The 20,598-nt window shown below is 39.5% G+C and overlaps 1 protein-coding gene across 4 annotated transcripts; it reads left to right on the forward strand.

Annotated features, from left to right (window-relative positions):
• Positions 1-872: 872 nt before the first annotated feature.
• On the forward strand, positions 873-17,328 carry UPF3B (UPF3B, regulator of nonsense mediated mRNA decay). 4 transcript variants are annotated; one of them, XM_027533448.1, is made up of 11 exons: positions 873-1,020; positions 2,392-2,498; positions 2,662-2,768; positions 6,411-6,509; positions 7,983-8,093; positions 9,547-9,590; positions 10,069-10,251; positions 10,637-10,675; positions 12,496-12,656; positions 12,995-13,289; positions 16,221-17,328. In XM_027533448.1, exons 1-11 carry the CDS (start codon positions 946-948, stop codon positions 16,368-16,370), a joined length of 1,371 nt encoding a protein of 456 aa, XP_027389249.1. In that variant the 5' UTR covers positions 873-945; the 3' UTR covers positions 16,371-17,328. The 4 variants fall into 4 exon arrangements, with proteins under 4 accessions (XP_027389249.1, XP_027389247.1, XP_027389248.1 ...); XM_027533446.1 differs by having other exon boundaries at positions 1,000-1,238; XM_027533449.1 differs by lacking the exon at positions 873-1,020 and adding an exon at positions 1,058-1,143.
• The last annotated feature ends 3,270 nt before the right edge of the window (positions 17,329-20,598 follow it).

The raw sequence follows: 20,598 nt of genomic DNA on the forward strand, positions 1-20,598 counted from the left end.
GGCAGGTCAGGTGGTCTGGCATTCCCATCTCTTTAAGAATTTTCTCTCACTAGTTTTACCTTGTCTGGAATTTTGTATCAATGAGATCATACAGCATGTACTCTTTGTGTTCTGTTTCTTTCACTCAGCATGATCATTTTGAGATTCATTAATGTGGATGGATGTATGGGTTCATTTTTAATTAAGTAGTATTTCATTCTATGGATTGCCACATTTTGTTTATGCATTAGTGGGTTGACAGACATTTGGGTTGTTCCAGTTTGGAGATATTATAAATAATGCATAACTAGCCTTTTTAAAAGCGGGAAGGAGGTCAATCCTATCTAAAGTGAGTTGGATTTTATTTTCTCCTACCTACAGGGCATCAGTATCATGATATATTCCTATTACTTTTAAAAAGAGTGGTGAAAACAAATCTCACACATTTTGGTCATAATGCTCCTTTAAATGTCAGTGTTTTGTGCATTAAATGTCTGTGAATCCTAAAAAAATATAAGGAAAAGAAATTCTAAAGGTTCTGAAAGCTCACTTTACAACCAATAATAGAAAATACAAGTCGTTCCCTCAGTGAGGTAAACTTTGGATAACATCGGTTTTAATCTCTGGAAAACGAAGCCCGCAGAATGTATCTTTTGATCTGAAAAACATTAACCTTTCAAGATTAAAGATTCCATTTACTTACAAACAGGGAACCTGAAATAAGACGACTCCAGAACTCAGCCAGAAAAGGGTAACCGCTTTGGATGCCGGGATTTGTAGTCCGTGAAATACTCGTCCTAACCAAGATGGCGGATATGCTAATGAACTGCCCCGCGGGAGTCTGGGCCGCGAGGGGATTGGGCGATGCGGGGATTCCGCGGGAGGGAAGCTAAGACCAGGTGTTACAACCTTTCCAGCGAAGGAAGCCGGATGCCCTGAAGTCTCGCGAGATCCTGGAGGGGCCCAATGGAGCGTTGGGGTCGGCTTATCTCTAGGAGAGCTTGTTGGGGGCGGAGCTTTGCCCCGAGCGGGCCGGGAGGGGTAGGTGCCCGGCGTAGCGGCGTTTAGGCCGAGCTACCGCGGTGAGGAGCGAAGCTGTGGCCATGAAGGAGGAGAAGGAGCATAGGCCTAAGGAGAAGCGAGTAACCCTCTTGACTCCCCCAGGTGCTACAGGCAGCGGCGGTGGGGCTTCGGGAGACAGCACCAAAGGGGAAGATAAGCAGGATCGGAACAAGGAGAAGAAAGAGGCGTTGAGCAAGGTGTCTGGCCGGCTGTTGGCCCAGGAGAGGGCGGGACGGTTCCACCATCCGAGAAAGATGGTTGGGAATGGGGCTGCCCTCTTCCTCTCCCAGTCTCTTCCTCTGTTTCTTCACTTGAGTGAAAATCGCATCAACCTGTCTCATCCACTCTCCCAAAATGGGGGTCCCCTTCCCGGCAGAGCCCCGGGATGGGAGTGAGGAAGGGCGGGGGGAATCCCTGACTAGAAGGGTTTAGATCAGAGCCGTGAGATGATGATGGGCGGGGGGAGCGGCGATAGCGAAAAGGATGAGGAATTGAGGGGGAATATTAAACAGGAAGGTACTATCACCAGCGGGAGTAGTACGTGATAGGAATATTAACAGAGGTTAGTTGAGGGAATGGGTGGGTGGCGACTATTAATGGTCTTGGGCCAAATCGGGTACATTCTGTTCGGGGAGCAATGAGGGAATTGGGGATATTTCTTAGAATTTTGAATTCTTTATGCTGACTGAATAAGGACTTTATCAATCAAGAATTCCTGGCACCCACAAAAGACCAGGGATGGTTTACAAATTTCTTACCACTACTGAAAAATGGGTGACAGAAAATGAGGCGAAAACCTAGTAAACTGGGGCTTCGGGTTAACAGAACCTAAGATTTCCTTGCTCCAGGCAATTCTCGTTTCCGAGAGTTTTTTTTTTTTTTTTAAACTTATGTTACTGTTTGACCAAACTGTGTTACTGTTGCTGCTGCTGCTGCTAAGTCACATCAGTCGTGTCCGACTCTGTGCGACCCCATAGACGGCAGCCCACCAGGCTCCCCCGTCCCTGGGATTCTCCAGGCAAGAACACTGGAGTGGGTTGCCATTTCCTTCTCCAATGCAGAAAAGTGAAAAGTGAAAGTGAAGTCGCCCAGTCGTGTCCGACTTTTAGCGACCCCATGGACAGAAGCCCACCAGGCTCCTCCGTCCATGGGATTTTCCAGGCAAGAGTACTGGAGTGGGGTGCCATGTTACTGTTACGTTTGACTAATCATTCTGAGCGATCTGAACATTCTCTTGGGTTTTTAGAAATGATCTCATCTTTTAAAGGCCAGCTTTCTTCAGGGACAGTGGTTCAGGTATGACAGAAAATTGATTTGTACTAATTTTATTTTCCTTATTCATTTCTTAAGGTGGTAATTCGGAGATTACCGCCCACTTTGACCAAGGAGCAGCTTCAGGAGCATCTTCAGCCTATGCCTGAGCATGATTATTTTGAGTTTTTTTCTAATGATACTAGGTAAAATAAGAGGGAGGGGTAAATGAAAAAAGGTTTCTTCCGTTCTTTTTTTTAATCCTACTCATGATTTCTGTTTGATTTTTGAGCCTTTTTAATATATGCATACTTGTAATTCAGCCAGACACCTGCAAGCACATTCACATAATTGCTTTCCTCCCTGCAGTTTGTATCCTCATATGTATGCAAGAGCATACATCAACTTTAAAAACCAAGAGGACATTATTTTGTTCAGGGATCGTTTTGATGGTTATGTATTCCTTGACAATAAAGGTGAGTCCTTTTAACTGAAGGGGAGTTTGTCATTTGTATGTTTAAGACAATGTATCCCTGTTCTCTTGATGCCTTCATAGTGTTTCTAAAATCCTGAGTGCTAAGATGAGCAACATTTAGAGTTTTACGCATTTGATAAGCTTATGGCAGCCTTATAAATAGATAATGACTTTTTACAAGTATTTGTATTAACCTATTATTTCTGTAGTTTGTCAACCAAAGGAAAATGCCACTGTTTTCTCCTCCTGTGACAGTTCTTTTGCCCTGTTTTAGGTGATCTGTTGTCTTGAGTATTTACTAGTTTTAAGTGATACTGACAAGTGACTCTTTAAACTTGTATGACAAGTTTTAAATATTTACTTCTCATCTTGCTTCAAGGACCAATACTTATTTAATTCAGATCCTTTATGTCAATAGTTGCCAGTTGGAGTACTGTTTAACATTCTAAATTGTATGTAATTAAACCATTGAGCTTGATGATTTCCTACCTCCTATCCAGGAGTTTATAGGGAAGAAAAACTTCTGCATTAACCCTCATTTTATTATCTGTTGCTTGCAACATTTAGCCAGAGAATGTCCAAGCTGTTTGCTACTTTTCTTTTGGCTTTGCAATATTGAATGATGTGTGTTTTTGTTAGATTATATTTTTCAGTATTACTTCAGAGTTGGTAAAAAATGAAATCTTTGTCAGGGAATATGCCAGTAAAAGTTGAAGAACTGCTTCTTTGTTTGTCCAGTTTTTATTAATCCCCCCAAACCAGCTACTTTTCTGCTCCACAAGTTTATTCCAGTAGAAAGCAAGTGATTTCTTGAAAATCTGAGTTGTGTTTAACTTTTTCCTCTCTTTATCCCTTACATTTAAACAAGTGATGGATTTTGTCAATTTATTGCTTTTTAATATCTTGTTCATCTAGACTGAGGACGTTAGACTTAGTAATACTTTCACATGTGCTCATCACCTAATGCTTAGACAAGCACTCTCTCTAAACTTATAGAATTTTCCATTTTCTGTATAATTTAGTCTTACTTTGCCATGAAAATAATCTTTTTGAAGATAGTGACTTAAGACAGCAGTTGTGGGGAAAAAAGTCCAAATTCCTTAGTCAGATAAACAGCATCCCCCATTGTTTGGCCTCACTTCTAATTTTTTTTTTTTTTGCCTATATTCCACAATTTCCTTTTGCTTCAGTCTGGTTTATCTATTCCTTTTCAGGTATATCAGTTATTAAGGTAATATGATTCTGCACTCGACTAGGATTTCTAAAATCTTGTTTCCTCTGTGACTGCTTTGTGATATCTAATGGTCAGTTCTAGTAATTTATCCTGGCTTATGTTTACACACCGAAGGTGTAAAGATGGTATTTTATACCTTGTATGACATTATTCTATAGCAAGGATTTGATGTATTTTTCCAGTAATCACTTAGGTTTTTAAAAAAATTATTATTGAGATATAACTCATACCATAAAATTCAGTGGTTTTTAGTATATTCACAAAGTTTTATAACTATCACCACTGGGTAATTCCAGAATGTTTTCATCACTTCAAAAAGAATCCTGTATTCATTAGCAGTCATCTCCCATTCTCCTCTCCCCCAGCCCCTGGCAACGGCTAATCTACTAACTATGGATTTCCTTATTCTGAAAATTTCATATGAGCTAAATCATATAATATATGGCCTTTTGTAACTACCTCTTTTACTTAGTATGTTTTCAAGGTTCATCCATGTTATAGTATGTATCATTGTCTCATTGCTTTTTTTTGTTTTTTGACATTAAAAATTGTGGTAAAATACACATAAATAAAATTTATCATCTTAACCATTTTTAAGTGTGCAGTTCAGTAGTGCTGACTACATTCACATTGTTCTGCAACTAATCTCTAGAACTTCTTCATCTTGTAAGACTGAAAGTCTGCCCATTAAACAACTCCCCATTTCTCCCTCCCCCCAGCCTCTGACAGCTGTTAATACATTCTGCCTCTGTGAACCACTATTCTTATTAAGTTGACCATTCTAGGTGTCTCATATAAATGGAATAATAGTATTTGACTTTTAGTGACTGGCTTATTTCAATTAGCATAATGTCCTCAAGGTTAATCCATGTTGTAGCATGTGTCAGAATTTCCTTTTCCACTGTATGTATATACTTCATTTTCTTTATCCATTCATCCTTTGAGAGAATTTGGCTATTGTGAATGCTGCTGCTGGAAATGTACAAACATCTGTTCAAGTTTCTGCTTTCACTTCTTTGGAATATATACCCCAAAGTGGAATTGCTGGGTCATGTGGTAATTCTATTTTTAATTCTTTGAGGAACCACCATACTGTTTGCCATAGTGGCTGCACCATTTTATATTCCCACCAATAATGCCTGAGGGTTCTAATTTCTCCATGTCCTGGCCAACACTTGTGATTTTCTGGGGTTTTTTCCCCCTTTAATAGTAATCATTCTGACAGGTATAAGGTGATATTGCATTGTGGTTTTGATTTGCATTCCCCTAATGATTAGTGAGGTAATATTTTAATCTTCACATTCTTAAGCACACAGCATCTTTTCATTTGCTTATTGGCCATTTATATATCATCTCTGGAGAAATGCCTATTCAAGTCCTTTGAACATTTTAAAATCAGATTATTTGGGGTTTTGTTGTTGTTGAGTTACAGTTCTTTACATATTCTGTATATTGACCCCTTATCAGATATATGATTTGAAAATGTTTTCTCCGGTTCTGTAGGCTTCCTTTTCACTCTGTTGATTGTGTCCCTGGATGCACAGAAGTTCTTGATGCAGCACAGTTTATCTGGTTTTCACTTTTGTTGCCTGTGCTTTTGGCGTCTCCTGCTGTATTTTTTAATAACAGCTTTACTGAGATATAATACACATGCCATAAAATTCACCCTTTTAAAGAATTACAGTTCAGTGTTTTTTAGTATATTCACAAAGTTGTGCAGCTATCACTACAATCTAATTTTAGAACACATTCGTCACCCCACGTACCCATTAGTTGTTACACCCCATCTCTAGATAAGCACTAACCTACCTTCTATCTCTAGCCTTACTTATTATAGAGATTTCTGGTTTTGTAAAGAAAATCAATTAAGGTATAATTTTCATTTAAAATACATCCATTTTACATGTGCATTTGGTGACTTTTGACATATTTATACCCCTGTATAGTCAGTATCATGATCTTGGTTTGTTTTTTGTTTGTTTGCTTTCTGGCTGTGCCATGCAGTTTGCAGGATCTTAGTTCCCCCACCAGGAATCCAGTCTGGACCCCTGAAGTGAAAGTGCCAAGTATTAACCCCTGGACCACCAAGGATTCCCTTTGATGTATTTTTTAAATGAAAATTAGTTTGTAGATTTTTTCCCCCACATATCACAATATTAGAGTTTAAAGGTTGAATTTAAATGAATATTTTAATTCCCTCCCATATATTTTTGTTGTTTTTTCAGTATGAATTGGGGACTGCTTTGGTATCATGTTGATTTTAGTTGTGCCAATGAGATTTATGCCTTTTGGGAGACCCTATTCAGATCACTGTCATCAAAGGAAGCCTAGAGAGCAGGAGGTTGAGTCTCTTGTATCCATTTTTGACATTTTCTTTCTTTTAGCAAGTGTGCTGTTTTTTCTAAACAGGTCAGGAATATCCTGCCATCGTAGAATTTGCACCTTTTCAAAAAGCTGCAAAAAAGAAGACTAAGAAAAGAGATACTAAAGTTGGAACTATCGATGATGGTATAGTATAGCTCTAGTTACTTAATGTGCTAATGCCATGTGTTTTTTTAATTTAATCTTCGATTAATAATTGATTTACAATGTTGTGTTAAAGTGATTCAGTTATACATATATCCATTCTTTTTCAGATTCTTTTCCCGTATGGATTATTACCAAATACTGAATAGAGTTCCCTGTGCTATATAGTAGGACCATAGATTTTTAAAAGAATATATTAGCTTTGTGGGAATTGAGTGGATTCCAATCTTTTAAATTAAGAAAACATATGAAATAAAGTTCTTGAGAAATGTAATTCACTGATGAAAGCTTTGCTTGTTAGAATGGAGATGGGTTTCCTCTAGTTATTGGCTAATGGCTTTTCATTCCTTCACCATTAAACAATATATTGTTGACTGTTGAGTAGTAAATCACCTTAGGTATATTCATTAGAAGACAATGGAAAAAGTCAGGTGTTTCAAAGTACAACTCCTTAACGCCCCTTACCATTCTTATGATTATTTATTTGACTTTTGGTTTCCATTTATATAAAGAGGAAGAGTTATCATTGAGAACTGTGATGGAAAAATTTCTGTACTTGAGTAACAACATAAAGTAACAGAAGTAGCTAATCCTGTTTCTAGGCTTTGAATATGCAGTTAACTGCACACGTGGTAATTACATTGAACTGAAATACTGGAACTAAAAAACAAATAATTGCCATTTATGGTAAACTGGATCCAGGTTTTGAGATCTCTGTAATGTGGTTGTGTTGGTTAAGGACTTAGCCACAATATTTTATATCAGATTGGTATTTCAGAATCACCTAGTTTGGTTTCCATTATTATTTATTACTATAATGTGTATTTTATAAAGAAAACACAGGCAAGACTCAACACACAGCTGCTTATTGACTATATCATAGATTCAGATGTTGAAGACTAGATCAGGTAACATGCTCCACAGTGCATTCTCCACATACAATATAATGACTCAGATGTGCTTCCCTTTCCAGATGTTACCATCACCTCTAGTGCCACATCTAGGACATCCCCCCTCATTTATCTGTTTGGAACACCCAATTTTCATATTCTGAGTTTCATTAAAGTGAGGTGTACCCATGCAGGAACTGCTTACATGCTCAACATGATACTCTCTGAGGGTCCCATAGCTATAGCTTGCAGTTCTCCCATAAGTATGACTCTGGATTAATAGGAGTGGTGGTTTTTAAAACCAAACTACTTAACATCCCTGGAAGTTGTGTTACAATGCATGGTGTCTCACTTTGCCTGACTCTGTCGGTATATCTAATAGGAGTTCTCAGAGTAAGTGACCAATAAAGCCCCCAAATAGTCTATCTTATGGGTATAGTTGGGTTTATTTTCAATCTTCCATGAAGCAGAAAATTATCTTCTTTGATAAGTAACTATCCTGGATAATATTTCTTATTTTATTTAAAGTCTGCTATATTTTCTATTTATTTAAATAATTATTTAGATCCAGAATATAGAAAATTTTTGGAGAGCTATGCTGCAGATAATGAGAAAATGACATCTACTCCAGAGACACTGCTAGAGGAAATAGAAGCAAAAAATAGAGAACTAATAGGTAAGTGGGCAAAAGGAATTAAGTGTTATGGTTTTTTCATCAGAAGACCTGTCAGACTCCCACTTCCGTCATTTGCTAGTTATGTGACCATAGGAAAGGCACTAACTTCTCTGAGACTCTGTTCGTTCTACTATAAAGTACAGATAATAGCTGACTCACGGGATTATAAGAATCCATCTATAAGATGGGAAATATTCTCTGACTTATTTGCATGCGTGCTGAGTCACTTCAGTCGTGTCCAGCTCTTTGCGACCACATGGACTATAGCCTGCCAGGCTCCTCTGTCCATGGGATTCTCCAGGCAAGAATATTGGAGTGGGTTGTCATGCCTTCCAGGGGATCTTCCCCACCCAGGGATAGAACCCAGGTCTCTTACATCTCTTGCATTGGCAGGCGGGTTCTTTACCAGTAGAGCCACCTGGGAAGCCCCCTCTGACTTATTTAGTGCCACACAAATGTTAGTATAAAAATTTGAAGAGCTATATGGGACCTTAAGATGTTAATGAGTCTTTGAAGATTAGTTGGTGTTTTCTACTAATAAGTTCATATTCGTAAAAAAGAAAATTTGACTTGAAGATATTAAAAAAATGAAATTGGTTACTGCAGAATTGGAAACCTCTTGAGAAATTCTAGCTTGGATGTTGGTTTTGGTATTAAGTTGTCACTACTGTATCAGCTCTAAACATGAGCATAGCCTCCAACCTGCCCAGGATTTCCACTCCTAGGAATTTCTCCAAAGGAAGTATGCTTTTCAAAAAGCTAGCTATAAGATTAGATAGCATTGTTCAGAATACTGAAAAATGAATTAAATATTCTTTTAAAACTTCGTTTTTTTAATGGATACTTCCCTGGCGGCTCAGCTGGTAAAGAATCCACCTGCAATGCAGGAGACCTGGGGTTGATCCCTGGGTTGGGAAGATCCCCTGGAGAAGGGAAAGGCTACCCTCTCCAGTATTCTGGCCTGGAGAATTCCATGGACTATATAGTCCATGGGGTTGCAAAGAGTCAGACACGACTGAGCGACTTTCACTTTCATAGTATAAGCCTACCTCTGATAGTTTCCATAGAATAAATTCCCAGAAGTGGAATTATGGGGTCAAAAGTATTAGATATTTTTAGCCCCTTATCCCAGTTTCTTCCTGGGTGAACAGATTTATACTCCCATCTGTAAAACAAGAGAATGTCCTTTGCACTTTATTTTCATTGACACCAGGAATTGCTCTTTTTAAAAATTGTTTTATTGTTTTAATTTAAATTTCTTAACTTTTAATATTTTAAACCTTCAGAATTTAAGTAGACTATTGTAAAACTTCTTTCCAATAAGATAGTTGTGAACTTACTGTTTGAGGGGTATAGTTTTCCCACCTCGGGTGGTTGGCAGGGAATGTCAGAAAATGGACTCCTTTCTAGGGTTCAATTAAGTATTATTAATAATCTGTTTACATTTGTGTAGCTAAAAAGACAACTCCACTTTTGAGCTTCCTGAAAAACAAGCAGGTAAACCTTTTGTTTTTCTGGTTCTCACAATACTTCTGTTTCATTGGTTCGCATTCTGTAAATTTAAGAGCATTGGGATCATACAGTAGGGAGAGCTGCTTTCTCTACCACTGTTCTTTAAATATTTGGCTCATTGGCCTCACTGTCTGGCCTGCTCCTTCACTCTGGTTGTTGGACCATAGATTCTGCAGAACTAGGGGTTCCTTAGCTTATTCCAGAGGCACTCTTGATTTCCTGAAAGCCTTTGGATACTGTAGCAAGGCAGCAGTGGGAGACTGATACGAGCAGGCTGTGGTCTTTTTCTCTCTCATATTCTGAATGGACTCGGGAGGGGGTTAAGGAAGTGGAAAGTGGGAAGGAAAGATGATACAGTTAAGTGGGTGCCCACCGTACTTTCTGAACTATGTTCCGTACTTTCTGAACTATGTTTTCGGTGATAATTATCTTGTCTGAAGGCTCTGTTGATGTTTCTTTGCAGAGGATGAGAGAAGAAAAGAGAGAAGAAAGGAGGCGGCGAGAAATAGAAAGAAAAAGACAAAGAGAAGAAGAGAGGAGAAAGTGGAAAGAAGAAGAGAAACGAAAACGGAAAGATATAGAAAAGCTAAAGAAGATAGACAGAGTTCCAGAAAGGGACAAATTAAAGGATGAACCAAAGATTAAGGTATGAACATAAGTTAAACTGACTGCATGTTACTGAAAATTGCATGTACTCTATCTACTTCTTCAAATATGCATGCATCTTGTATTGGTGTAAACTGGTTTAGTTTTGTTTTTGTCTTTTTTGGGAGGGAGTGAATCTTTGCTATAATATTCATGTATTACTCTTAATTTAAGATAATTTAAAAGATTAAGTAGTTTACATGGGATTTCTTCAGTGCAGTGTTATTTATAATCATTGAAAATGTTCAATTTTGGATTATTATTCTCTCACTTCTTCATATATAAGGGCTTAGGGCTGGCTGGCATGAATTATGGGTTTTATTCAGCTTTTCCTTCATATTTGATACATGAAGTTGCCTCATCTGTTTGTTTTCCACTGTCTTCAGGTACACAGGTTTCTGTTACAAGCTGTGAATCAGAAAAATGTAAGGACCAAGTACATGATACAGAGCACCTAGTATCATGTCACACACACACAGGTCTTAGTTAATAAGTCCTTTTGGTGGCGGTGGTAGTGGTACCTGTAGAAAACGCCCTCAGGCTGACTTGAGTCCTAAAAGCTGAACCCTTTTAAATTCCTGATTTAGAAAGAAACCCAGATGATTTCCTGATGCTCTGCTGTATACCCAGAAGCTTCAACAATGTGCAGTGAGAGGACAGCCATGCCTTAAGAGCTCTTTCTCTCCTCTTCCTTTATACACCTCTCATACCTGGCTGCCTTGTGGGAGTATTCGGAATATACATCTTCTCCCCTCACATGATTCCCCATGTTACCTTCTTGGGTCTACCTGGGAATCTGTGAGCAGCAGGTTCTGATTAACACACTGCATGTAGGAAGAGGAAAACCTGTGGAAAGACCCCAGCCTAGCTGCTTCCCTTCCAGGGGCCTGGCTCGGGCAGCCTGTGCTCCAGTGAACTGCCCAGGGAAGTTCTTGTACATAGTATGGCAGAGAAAATCTCAGAGAGATGATGGCCAAGTCTCCTTTTACCTCCTCAGAATTCAGCTGGTCAAGTCGCTAGGGCGCCCCGAGGCTCTCCAGGACTCATTGGTGATAAGGGGCTTGGCGGTGGCAGGGTGGGGAGGTTCTCATCTTAATTCCTTCTATCGATCTCTGTGTCCGCCCTGCTTCAAGCAACCTGACTTGCTATTTCTGTCAGCAAGGCAGAAGGTCAAGCTGGCTATGCTAGAGACATTCGTTAATAGTCTTATTAGAGTAATGAACATCTTGGCTCCTGACGAAGATGTTCACTAGAGAAATCAGAGCACTTGCAATGAAACCTGCACATGTCCCCCTCACTTTGCACTGGCGCCTTCATGGTGTGCACTCTGGACTCCCTGTTTCCAGTGGCTGGCTGTGTGCTGAAACACTTCACGCTTAAGTCTCATGCGTGCTGCTTTGCCTTTAGCTTCTGGCTTGTATGATGCCTTCACAATGAGATGAAACTCTGTATGATGCCTTCACTCTGAGACTGGAAATTCCTAAAAATCTCTCTGAATATCCAACACTTGGGGGTGTATTCTAGAGAGATTTGTAGAAGCAGCATGAGAAAGAAACTTTGTCAGCAATTTGAACTTTATAAACCACTTTTTTTAGAATTGCATTCTGTCATATATACATATGACATTGAACAGAGTTCCTGTTCAGTAGAGATGGAACTTCACAGTTCTGTTGTATGAGATATTTGGATTTTTAAATCAAATGCCAAATAATTCTTGCTTTTCATCTCTAATGATAATATGATTGTACCATCATAAGTATGTAGCTACTCTCAGACTCAAGGCAAAATTATTCCTGCAATGGATCTCTCCTTTGGTGACAAGGTATTTGTTATTCTAATAACTTTGTAAAAATAGTCCAGCAATAATGACCTGGCTAGCATTTTTAATTTGTACCGTACTTTCCTATCAAGTTATACTGACATGCTGGCTTGCTACAGAAGGCATACTTGAAAGTAAGCGTTGGTCTACTCAAAGGTTGACCCATTTAAAGCCAAAGGAGTCTTGATCCTATTGCCACAAAGTGATTAAACCACTTCACTGGAGTGCATAACACTTTCACATTAATAGCACCCTTTTAGCAAATTACTGCTCTTTGTGCACTATTTGTTCACCTGAAAGTTTGAGTACTGCAGAGACGGGGCCTTCAATAGCCTGAATTGAAAATATTTACTATATTGTTTTCTTTGCGAGAATCAGAAGACAATCCCATCATTCAAAATAAACCTAAGTTTGTTCTCTTTAAAGCTGCTCAAGAAGCCAGAAAAAGGAGATGAAAAAGAATTGGACAAAAGAGAAAAACTCAAGAAATTGGACAAAGAGAATCTGAGTGATGAAAGAGCCAGTGGGCAAAGTTGTACATTGCCCAAGCGTTCTGAGGGTGAATTTAAAGATGAAAAACCTAAGAGGTCGGTAGTCGAGGGCTCTTGGGTACATTTGTTTTCGACCTGTTTCTGGCTGCTAGTTTTACTGCTGCATTCTGGACTTGTACGTGAATCAAGATACTGGGTTTTATGAGGGGTATGGGGATGAGGAGGACAGGTTTCAAGTATTTTAGTATCTTAATCTGGTTGAATGACTTTTGGGTGTTTTTTCCCAAATTGCTTTTCAAAATACTAGTATTTTTTTTTTAATGCTGCTCCGAAAGTTCAACCTCATTGTAGTGGCCAAGGCAGGATCAGAGTATTCCTGCCTTTGTGATTAGAAGAGCTTCAAGGGTGCATTCTCAGATTTGTTTTTCGTGCAGACCTGAAGATGAGAGTGGCAGAGAATACAGGGAGAGGGAGCGGGATTATGATCGAGACCAAGAGCGCATCCTGCGGGAGAGAGAGAGGCTGAAGCGGCAGGAAGAAGAGCGCCGCAGGCAGAAGGAGCGCTATGAGAAAGAGAAGGCTTTCAAGAGAAAGGAAGAAGAAATGAAGAAGGAGAAAGAAACACTTCGGGATAAAGGAAAGAAGCCTGAAAGTACAGAGCCAGTAGGCAGCTCAGAAAAAACTGAAAAGAAAGAAGAAGTGGTTAAGAGAGATCGCATAAGAAACAAGGTGCTACATTTCATTAAACTTCTTTTCATGAGGATTTTCTTTGTCTTTTCCTGCAAGTATAAAGGAGAGGGCTAACTCATTGTTAACAGAATTTTAGGGGAACTTTATCTGTACCTTTTTTCAGTCTTGTTGGGGTCCTTTTTATTAAAGTTTGTGTGTACTTTTCAACGGAGAAGCCAATGGCAACCCACTCCAGTACTCTTGCCTGGAAAATCCCATGGATGGAGGAACCTGGTAGGCTGCAGTCCATGGGGTCACTATGAGTCGGATATGACTGAGCGACTTCACTTTCACTTTTCACTTTCATGCATTGGAGGAGGAAATGGCAACCCACTCCAGTGTTCTTGCCTGGAGAATCCCAGGCACGGGGGAGCCTCGTGGGCTGCCGTCTATGGGGTTACACAGAGTCGGACACTACTGAAGCAATTTAGCAGCAGCAGCAGCAGCAGTACTTTTCAAACATACACAAAAGTAGAGAGAACAGAGGAGTAGTAGGATGTACTTATCACCCAGCTTTGGCAGTTATCACCTTATGGCCAATCTTCTTTCTACTCTACCCCATCTTGCTCCTATGGGATGATTTTCAAACAAAACCTAGACAGATAATTTCTTCTTTAAATATGTCAGTATTAAGAGTAAAGACTTTAAAAAAAAAAAAAATTTGGTCACACTGTGAGGCATATGGGATACGGGATCTTAGTTCCCCAACCAGGGATGAAACCCATGCCCTCTACAGTGGGAGTGTGGAGTCTTAACCATTGGATTGCCAGGGTTTTTTCTTAATAAAATAACCCTAGTATTCTTTTTCTTAATAAAATAACCCTAATAGCATTTTCACACCAGACAGAAGAAGAATTTCTGACAATAACTCCTTAGCATCCTGTCTACCCAGTGTACAGATTTTCCCAATTGCTCATTAACACTTCTTTTCATTAACATCTTTTGTATAGGCTCTAAACAAGGTCCACAAATTGTATTTGTTTGAAATGTTCCCTTAAGTCTCTTTTAATCTAAATAATTCTTCGTCCTTTCGTTTTCTACCATTTCTTTGTTGCAGAAACCAGTTTGCCCTATAGAGCGTCTAATAGTCCAGAGTGGCTAATTACATCCCTGTGGTAACATTGAACATGTTCCTCTACCTTCTATGTTTCCTTGAAAACCAGTAGTCATATCTAGAGCAGGGTCAGAAAATTTTTTTCGTTCAAGGGCCAGATGGTAAATATTTTAGGCCCAAAAATAATTTGTGGGCCATGTGGTTTCTGTCAAAACCAGTAAGCTTTGTAGGAAAGTAGGCATAGATAGCATGTAAAAGAATAAGCATGGCTGAGAGCCAGTCAAACTTTTCACAGAAAGATGGGGGTGGCCCCCTCATTTAGAGGCCTTAATATATTCAGACTCAATTGTTGGCAAGAATACTTGATAGGTGGTGGTGTGCAGTTCCTACTGCATTGTTATCAGGAAGCATACAATGTCTTGGTATCCGTTTATTGTGATGTTAAGATGGACCAATAGTAATGGTACTATGGTTATGTGATAAGATGTTCTTGCTCTTAGGATACACAAGCTGAAATATTACCAATGAAGAATCATATGATCAATAATAATGGTATTATGGTTATGTGATAGGGTGTCCTTGCTCTGAGGATACACAAGCTGAAATGTTTAGTGATGAAGGGTCTTGATGTCTGCACTTATTCTCCAGTGGTTCTGCAAAAATAATAATGTATCTATATATGTGTGCCCGCATACACACTAGAGACAGAAAAGGCATATATGACAAAATGTTAATCATCGTGAATCTAGGAGAAGGGTATTAGGTATTCATTGTACAAGTTTGGCAACATTTCTATAGATTTAAAATTTTTTGAGATAAAAAGTTGGAAAAATAGCTGATCAATTAGCTCAGGTATTGTAAGCCTGATCCATATATTATAAAATTTTTTATCAGCCTTTCTCCTAATGACATTGTATAACTTGTGGATTTAGAAATACTTGGTGAACTCCAACTTGTTGTTATCAGTTATTGCCCTTGTTGACGTTTAACTTGTCCCATCTTTGCACACTGGGAGCCCCATCATCCATTTCTCTAAATACTATGTGGCAGTTGCATCTGTTTTAATGTTTCATCTTGTTAAAACAGTGAAATGTTTTGCTGGAATTACTCACTTAAGAATAATGCTTTAAGGCTCTTTCATATGTCAGGGAGAAAGGACAGGGAAGGCTCATGTTGTCTTTTGTTGAATTAGAAAAGGCCTATACATTTAAGTTTTTCAGGGTCATATTGTGATAAACCAAACACAGTACTTGAACTGAGAGGTACCTGGTGATGATATTGAGGCCTATTTAGGAACCTGAGATCTAAAGTGTTACCTAGAGAGTCTCAAGCTGGGTTGTCACCTTGTCAAATCTGAATTAAGAGAGAGTCATATTTGTGCTAAGTTACTAGTGTTTGAGCTCATAACTTCAGGGACTTTGCATTATTAAGAATTGGTGTTCTTTATTATTTTCACTCCTAAAATTTTCTTAGATGGTGCATTTTAAAATCCATTTACTGATGGGGAGGAGAGAGCGACAACAACCACGGTTTCTAAGTAAAAACTATTCAAGCTGATTCAGTTCATCTTGAGATAGTAAAGAAAATTAGGCAGTAAACTTATCAAAATTTACTCTGGGCATATAAAATAATACTTGATAACTATTGCTTATAAATAGTTGTTTTTTATTTATAAAAATAAATAGTTGTGAAATAGTTGTTTTTCTTTGTAGGTAGGGGAAAGGAAGCAGGCAGTTTGAAGCCAAATAACCATCGACACTTATTGTTATGTACTGTGCCCTCAAATTTTGATCTCATGTGGGCTGTCACTGGTATATTTTATCCCCTGGACATGCTTAGTAGCAGTTTTGTAACATGAGCATTTCATTTTACTTTAGGATCGTCCGGCGATGCAGCTTTACCAGCCAGGAGCTCGAAGCCGAAATCGACTCTGTCCCACTGATGACAGCACCAAGTCTGGAGATTCAGCCGTAGAAAAAAAGCAGGAAAGTGGTATTAGCCATAGAAAAGAAGGAAGCGAGGAGTGATAGGTCCAAATGGCCTCAGGTGTCCTGACTGTCTAGGCAGCCAAAGAGCACGAATTAAGCAATCCAGAAGTGCCTTCAGGGCAAAGGAATAGAGAGAGAGAGAAAGGGGGTCGCTGTGCTGGTGGGGTACACTGCAGAGGAGTATGTTTTGCGTTAAAGCAGGAACCCGATTGCAGGTTCAGATTGGAAGTACAATTTTCATTTTTTATGCAGTTCCTACAATTTTAAAGTGTCAGACAAAGCTGAGGGGGAGAGGACACATGTTGCAGTTTGCAGGCAAGAAATATGAGAGGACTTATTTAGGTATGACACGAGAAGAAGATAGAAGAACTGGCTTTAAAATCAAAAGGTTTTGTTAATCCTGGATTGAATTTTCTTAAAATTTCAATGGAGCAGAGTCACTGTGAAGTCTCTTTCAGATCTAGTTATAGTCATTGTTGGTGATAACTGTTGACTTTGTGTAGTGTAGAAGCAAGAAGCATGTAATTGTAATAAAAGTACAGTGAAGGATATAACACATTTTCACTTACGCAGAAATTTAAATAGTCTTGTCATGTCGATATCTTATGTCCTAAAATTTTAGGATTACTTTGGGAACAGCTATCCACTCCAGTATTCTGGCCTGGAGAATTCCATGGACTATGTAGTCCATGGGGTTGCAAAGAGTTGGACACAACTCAGCAACTTTCACTTTCAGTTTAGTTCTTTGTTTGCTTACGTGAGATTAGTGTAAAAATTTTTTTTAAACATCTCCTTTTGCCTTTAGCAATTTTTGTATTTGTAAAGTTTAACCCTTAGTTGATTCTTGACAATCCAGTCTTTGTTTGACTTTAGGTCTCATGAGCTGAGTGCCTACCCTCTCCAGGAAGGAAACTGCACCAATATTTGTTCCTGTTAAATAGCAACTTAGCTTGTTTTGCATTGATGTCAATAAATATCAACATCACTCAAGTATGAAGCTAAGTGTGTTTATTAACTTTACTAAATAGCTATTACTTTTGAGAAATTAAACTTTTGATACTTAATCTTTTGGGAATTTTGAAAGTGGATGAATGATATTGTTTCTGCCTTCACCAGCACCATGCTTTTATTTTGCCCACAAAGAAGACCAAATCGTGGTTCATCACTCTTGTTCCATAAGAACCAGAATTTGTCTGGACGACATCCTTGAGCTGCTGCTTCATTTCCATCTTGCCAGCTTCTCCTACTATGGCACCAGTGTGCCTTTACTTAATAAGTCACTGCTTTATGTTTACTCAGCTTTTAGAAACCAGAATCCCAAAAGGCAGATAAAGAGGAAGAGACATTGAAGGTGATTGAAAGAGAATGGTCCTCAGCTGACACAAAGGAAGAGGAATTTTCAAGGAGAAGAATGTCTGGCAGTGTCCCATGCCACAGGGAGAGGAGATTAAGGAAGACAAGAAACATGCAGTGTTCACTAGATTTGGCAGTATTGAAGCATGTGTGAATTGGTGAGGCAGAAACCTCACCAGTTACAGTGAGGGGTGAGTGGCAGGTGGGAAGTGGAGATGGGGGCAGATGGACATACGGGTCTTGGAGCTCAGAGGAGAGATTTGCACTGTAGATACCAGTTTGGAATTCATCTATTTTTAGGTGATCATTGAAGCCATGGGCCTGGATTTAATCACTTGGAAAGAGTAGGGAAAAAACAGAAATAGACCTAGAGCCCAGCCTTAAAGAACTCTTAAGGATGCTACACAGGTAAAGGAGTGGATCTGTAAAGACGGAAAAGGAGTAGCCAGAAAGTCGGTGAAAAACTAGAAGACCAGTATTACCTAACCCAAGAGAAAAGAATGAACAAGGAAAGGGGAGTGGCCATCAGGGTTAGATGCTGCTGGAAGGTCAAGTATGATGCCTGAAGAGAGGCCATGGAATTCAGTGACTTAAAAATCACTGATGACCTGGAAAGATAAGGAATGAAAGCCAGACTGCCCTGAGAACGGAAACAGCATAGACAGCTCTTCAGAGAAATCTAAAAAAAATGGTGATAGATAAAGGGTATTGGGGAAGGATTTTTTTTTTAAATATGACAAATACTAAAGCATTTTTAGAAGCCCAAAGGAAAGATATGAGAAGAGATGAATACCCAGGGGAAGAGAGAACCAATTAGGTTTCCAGAGAAGGCAGGTGAAAAGGGAGCCTCTTGACAGCCGAGGTTGTTGCCAGTAGAGGAGTTGGCCTTTGCAGGAGTATCACCCCAAACTATCAGTCATGAGTTGGTATCACTTGCCTCTGTACCCAGCCTGGGGCCTGTTTCCAGCCCTCATGGCTGTTTTTGTGTCACTACCTCACTCTTCTGTTCTGCTGGCCCTGCCAGTCCAACTCATTAAACCATACTTACCTATCCCCTGTTAAATTTCCATCCATTGATGTACTCACTTCAACAAACATTGACTAGTCTCTGACTGTGTACTAAGCCCTGGAATTCAAAGACTCAAGCCTTTGTCCTTGAGGAACCATTGGCCGGCCAGTGGTGTCAAGAGACAACCAGAAATAACCAGAGCACAGTGCACCATGTGAGAAGGACTGTGGTGACAGCCTGGAGTGGGGATCTGCCCTTAGGCTGCCAAGTGTTGCTGAAGAAAATCCCTAAACCAGACTAACTGCTGAGACTACAGGAGGGCCCTCCCTCCTGTGAAGCAACTGATTGCATTTTTGCCTTCTTCAGATACAGGTTTGATTTCTTTAAAAATAAAGACAGGATGGAGACAGTTCAGACACTGGATATCTGAATATTCATCTAGCACCTCCTGTATGTTGGCACTAAGGCCATAGTTGTGAATAAGGTCCCTGCCCTCCTAATGCTGACAGCCTTGAAGAATTTGCTGCTCTGGTGGAGAGAAGTGATGCTAAGGGAAAATAGGCAGGAAAAGTTCAAGGAGCGAAGGTAGTGATAATAGGTACCTACAGGGCAGTGAAAAAGGAGTGGCCTATACATTCATGAGGCTTTCATGCCTTCAAAATCAGGAACTATATCCCCTTGCCCAGCAGGCATATACAAAGTAGTCCTGAGGCAGTCATTTAACTGATTATAAATTAAGATCTAACTTGACCTTATCTTTAGTTCCATAGGAGATTAATTAGAGTTTTGTGGCCTTTTCTGGGTATATAGAAGCTCAGTGTTAACATGTTTTTATGGGGCAGTCCAGAATTTACTATCTCTGGGACTGTCCTCTACACCATGAAAATGTATTATGACCATTTATATCCTTACAAAGGAAGCAGGGAACAGATAAGCTGACATTTGGTGAATTCTTAGAAAGCATATACTGACAATATATAGGATCGGCCATCCTTCAAAATCTCACAGAGTTCATTTATTCATCTACCAAATACTGATTCAGCTCCTGCTATGGAGACATGGATAAATACATAACAGTTCATTGCTACTGTGGTACCTGATGTATTATCCACATTTCCAGACTTTAAGACTCTCCTCCACATCTCCAGCCCTGACTAATCCATCCCCTGGACGTCATCCAAAGACCCCAAGTATCTCTGGCCACAAAGTAAACTCAGGTTCCTCCCATCCGGTTTTGCAAAGGATGTTAACCACCTACTCACTCAGCACTGAGGATCAGGTCTGACTCCATCCTCACTCCCCACAGCCACTCAGTCATTCTGCCCTCTCCAGCCCTCTGTAGCCCAGGTTCAGGCTGCCATCATTCACGCAGCCATTTAGTCATTCACCATTTTCTGAGCGCACACCATATGCCATTCATGTTCTAGACTGTAGAATTACATCAGTGAACAAAACAGACAAACTTCCTGCCTTCATGGAGCTTACATTAAAGTGGAGAGAGAAAAGAAGCAAACTACTTATGGTTAGAAAGTGACAGGCACTTAGGGGGAAAAATAAATCGGGGGGAAAGGAGTATGGTCGTGGATGGGGGCTGAAAGACTTCCATGAGAAGATGACTTTTGAATAAAGAGAAGGAAATGAGATAAAGAAAAACCAGAAAAAAGGATTCTGAAGGAGCAGTCAGTAAGATAGGAAGAAAACCAAGCCAAATGTGCTGTCCTGGAAGTCAAGTAAATAAAGCATTCTAAGGAGAGGTCAGCTAAGACAAATGTTGACAGGTCACATCAGATCAGAGAAATGAGGATTTCACAACACAGGGGTCACTGATAATCTCAGGACAATTTCAGCTTGAGTGCTAGGTGAAAACCTAATTGGACTGGGCTCCTGAGAGGATGGGTACCCTCT

The sequence above is a fragment of the Bos indicus x Bos taurus genome, chromosome X, assembly GCF_003369695.1.
Source record: "Bos indicus x Bos taurus breed Angus x Brahman F1 hybrid chromosome X, Bos_hybrid_MaternalHap_v2.0, whole genome shotgun sequence".
Taxonomy (NCBI): Eukaryota; Metazoa; Chordata; class Mammalia; order Artiodactyla; family Bovidae; genus Bos; species Bos indicus x Bos taurus.

What these genes read in the sequence shown, in the direction of transcription:
- UPF3B (XM_027533446.1), top strand. Translation starts at nt 1,083, where the DNA reads ATGAAGGAGGAGAAGGAGCATAGGCCTAAGGAGAAGCGAGTAACCCTC. An exon ending in AGAAAGAGGCGTTGAGCAAG is followed by an intron (nt 1,239 to 2,391) that starts GTGTCTGGCCGG and finishes TCATTTCTTAAG; the next exon opens with GTGGTAATTCGGAGATTACC. An exon ending in GCTTCCTGAAAAACAAGCAG is followed by an intron (nt 9,591 to 10,068) that starts GTAAACCTTTTG and finishes GTTTCTTTGCAG; the next exon opens with AGGATGAGAGAAGAAAAGAG.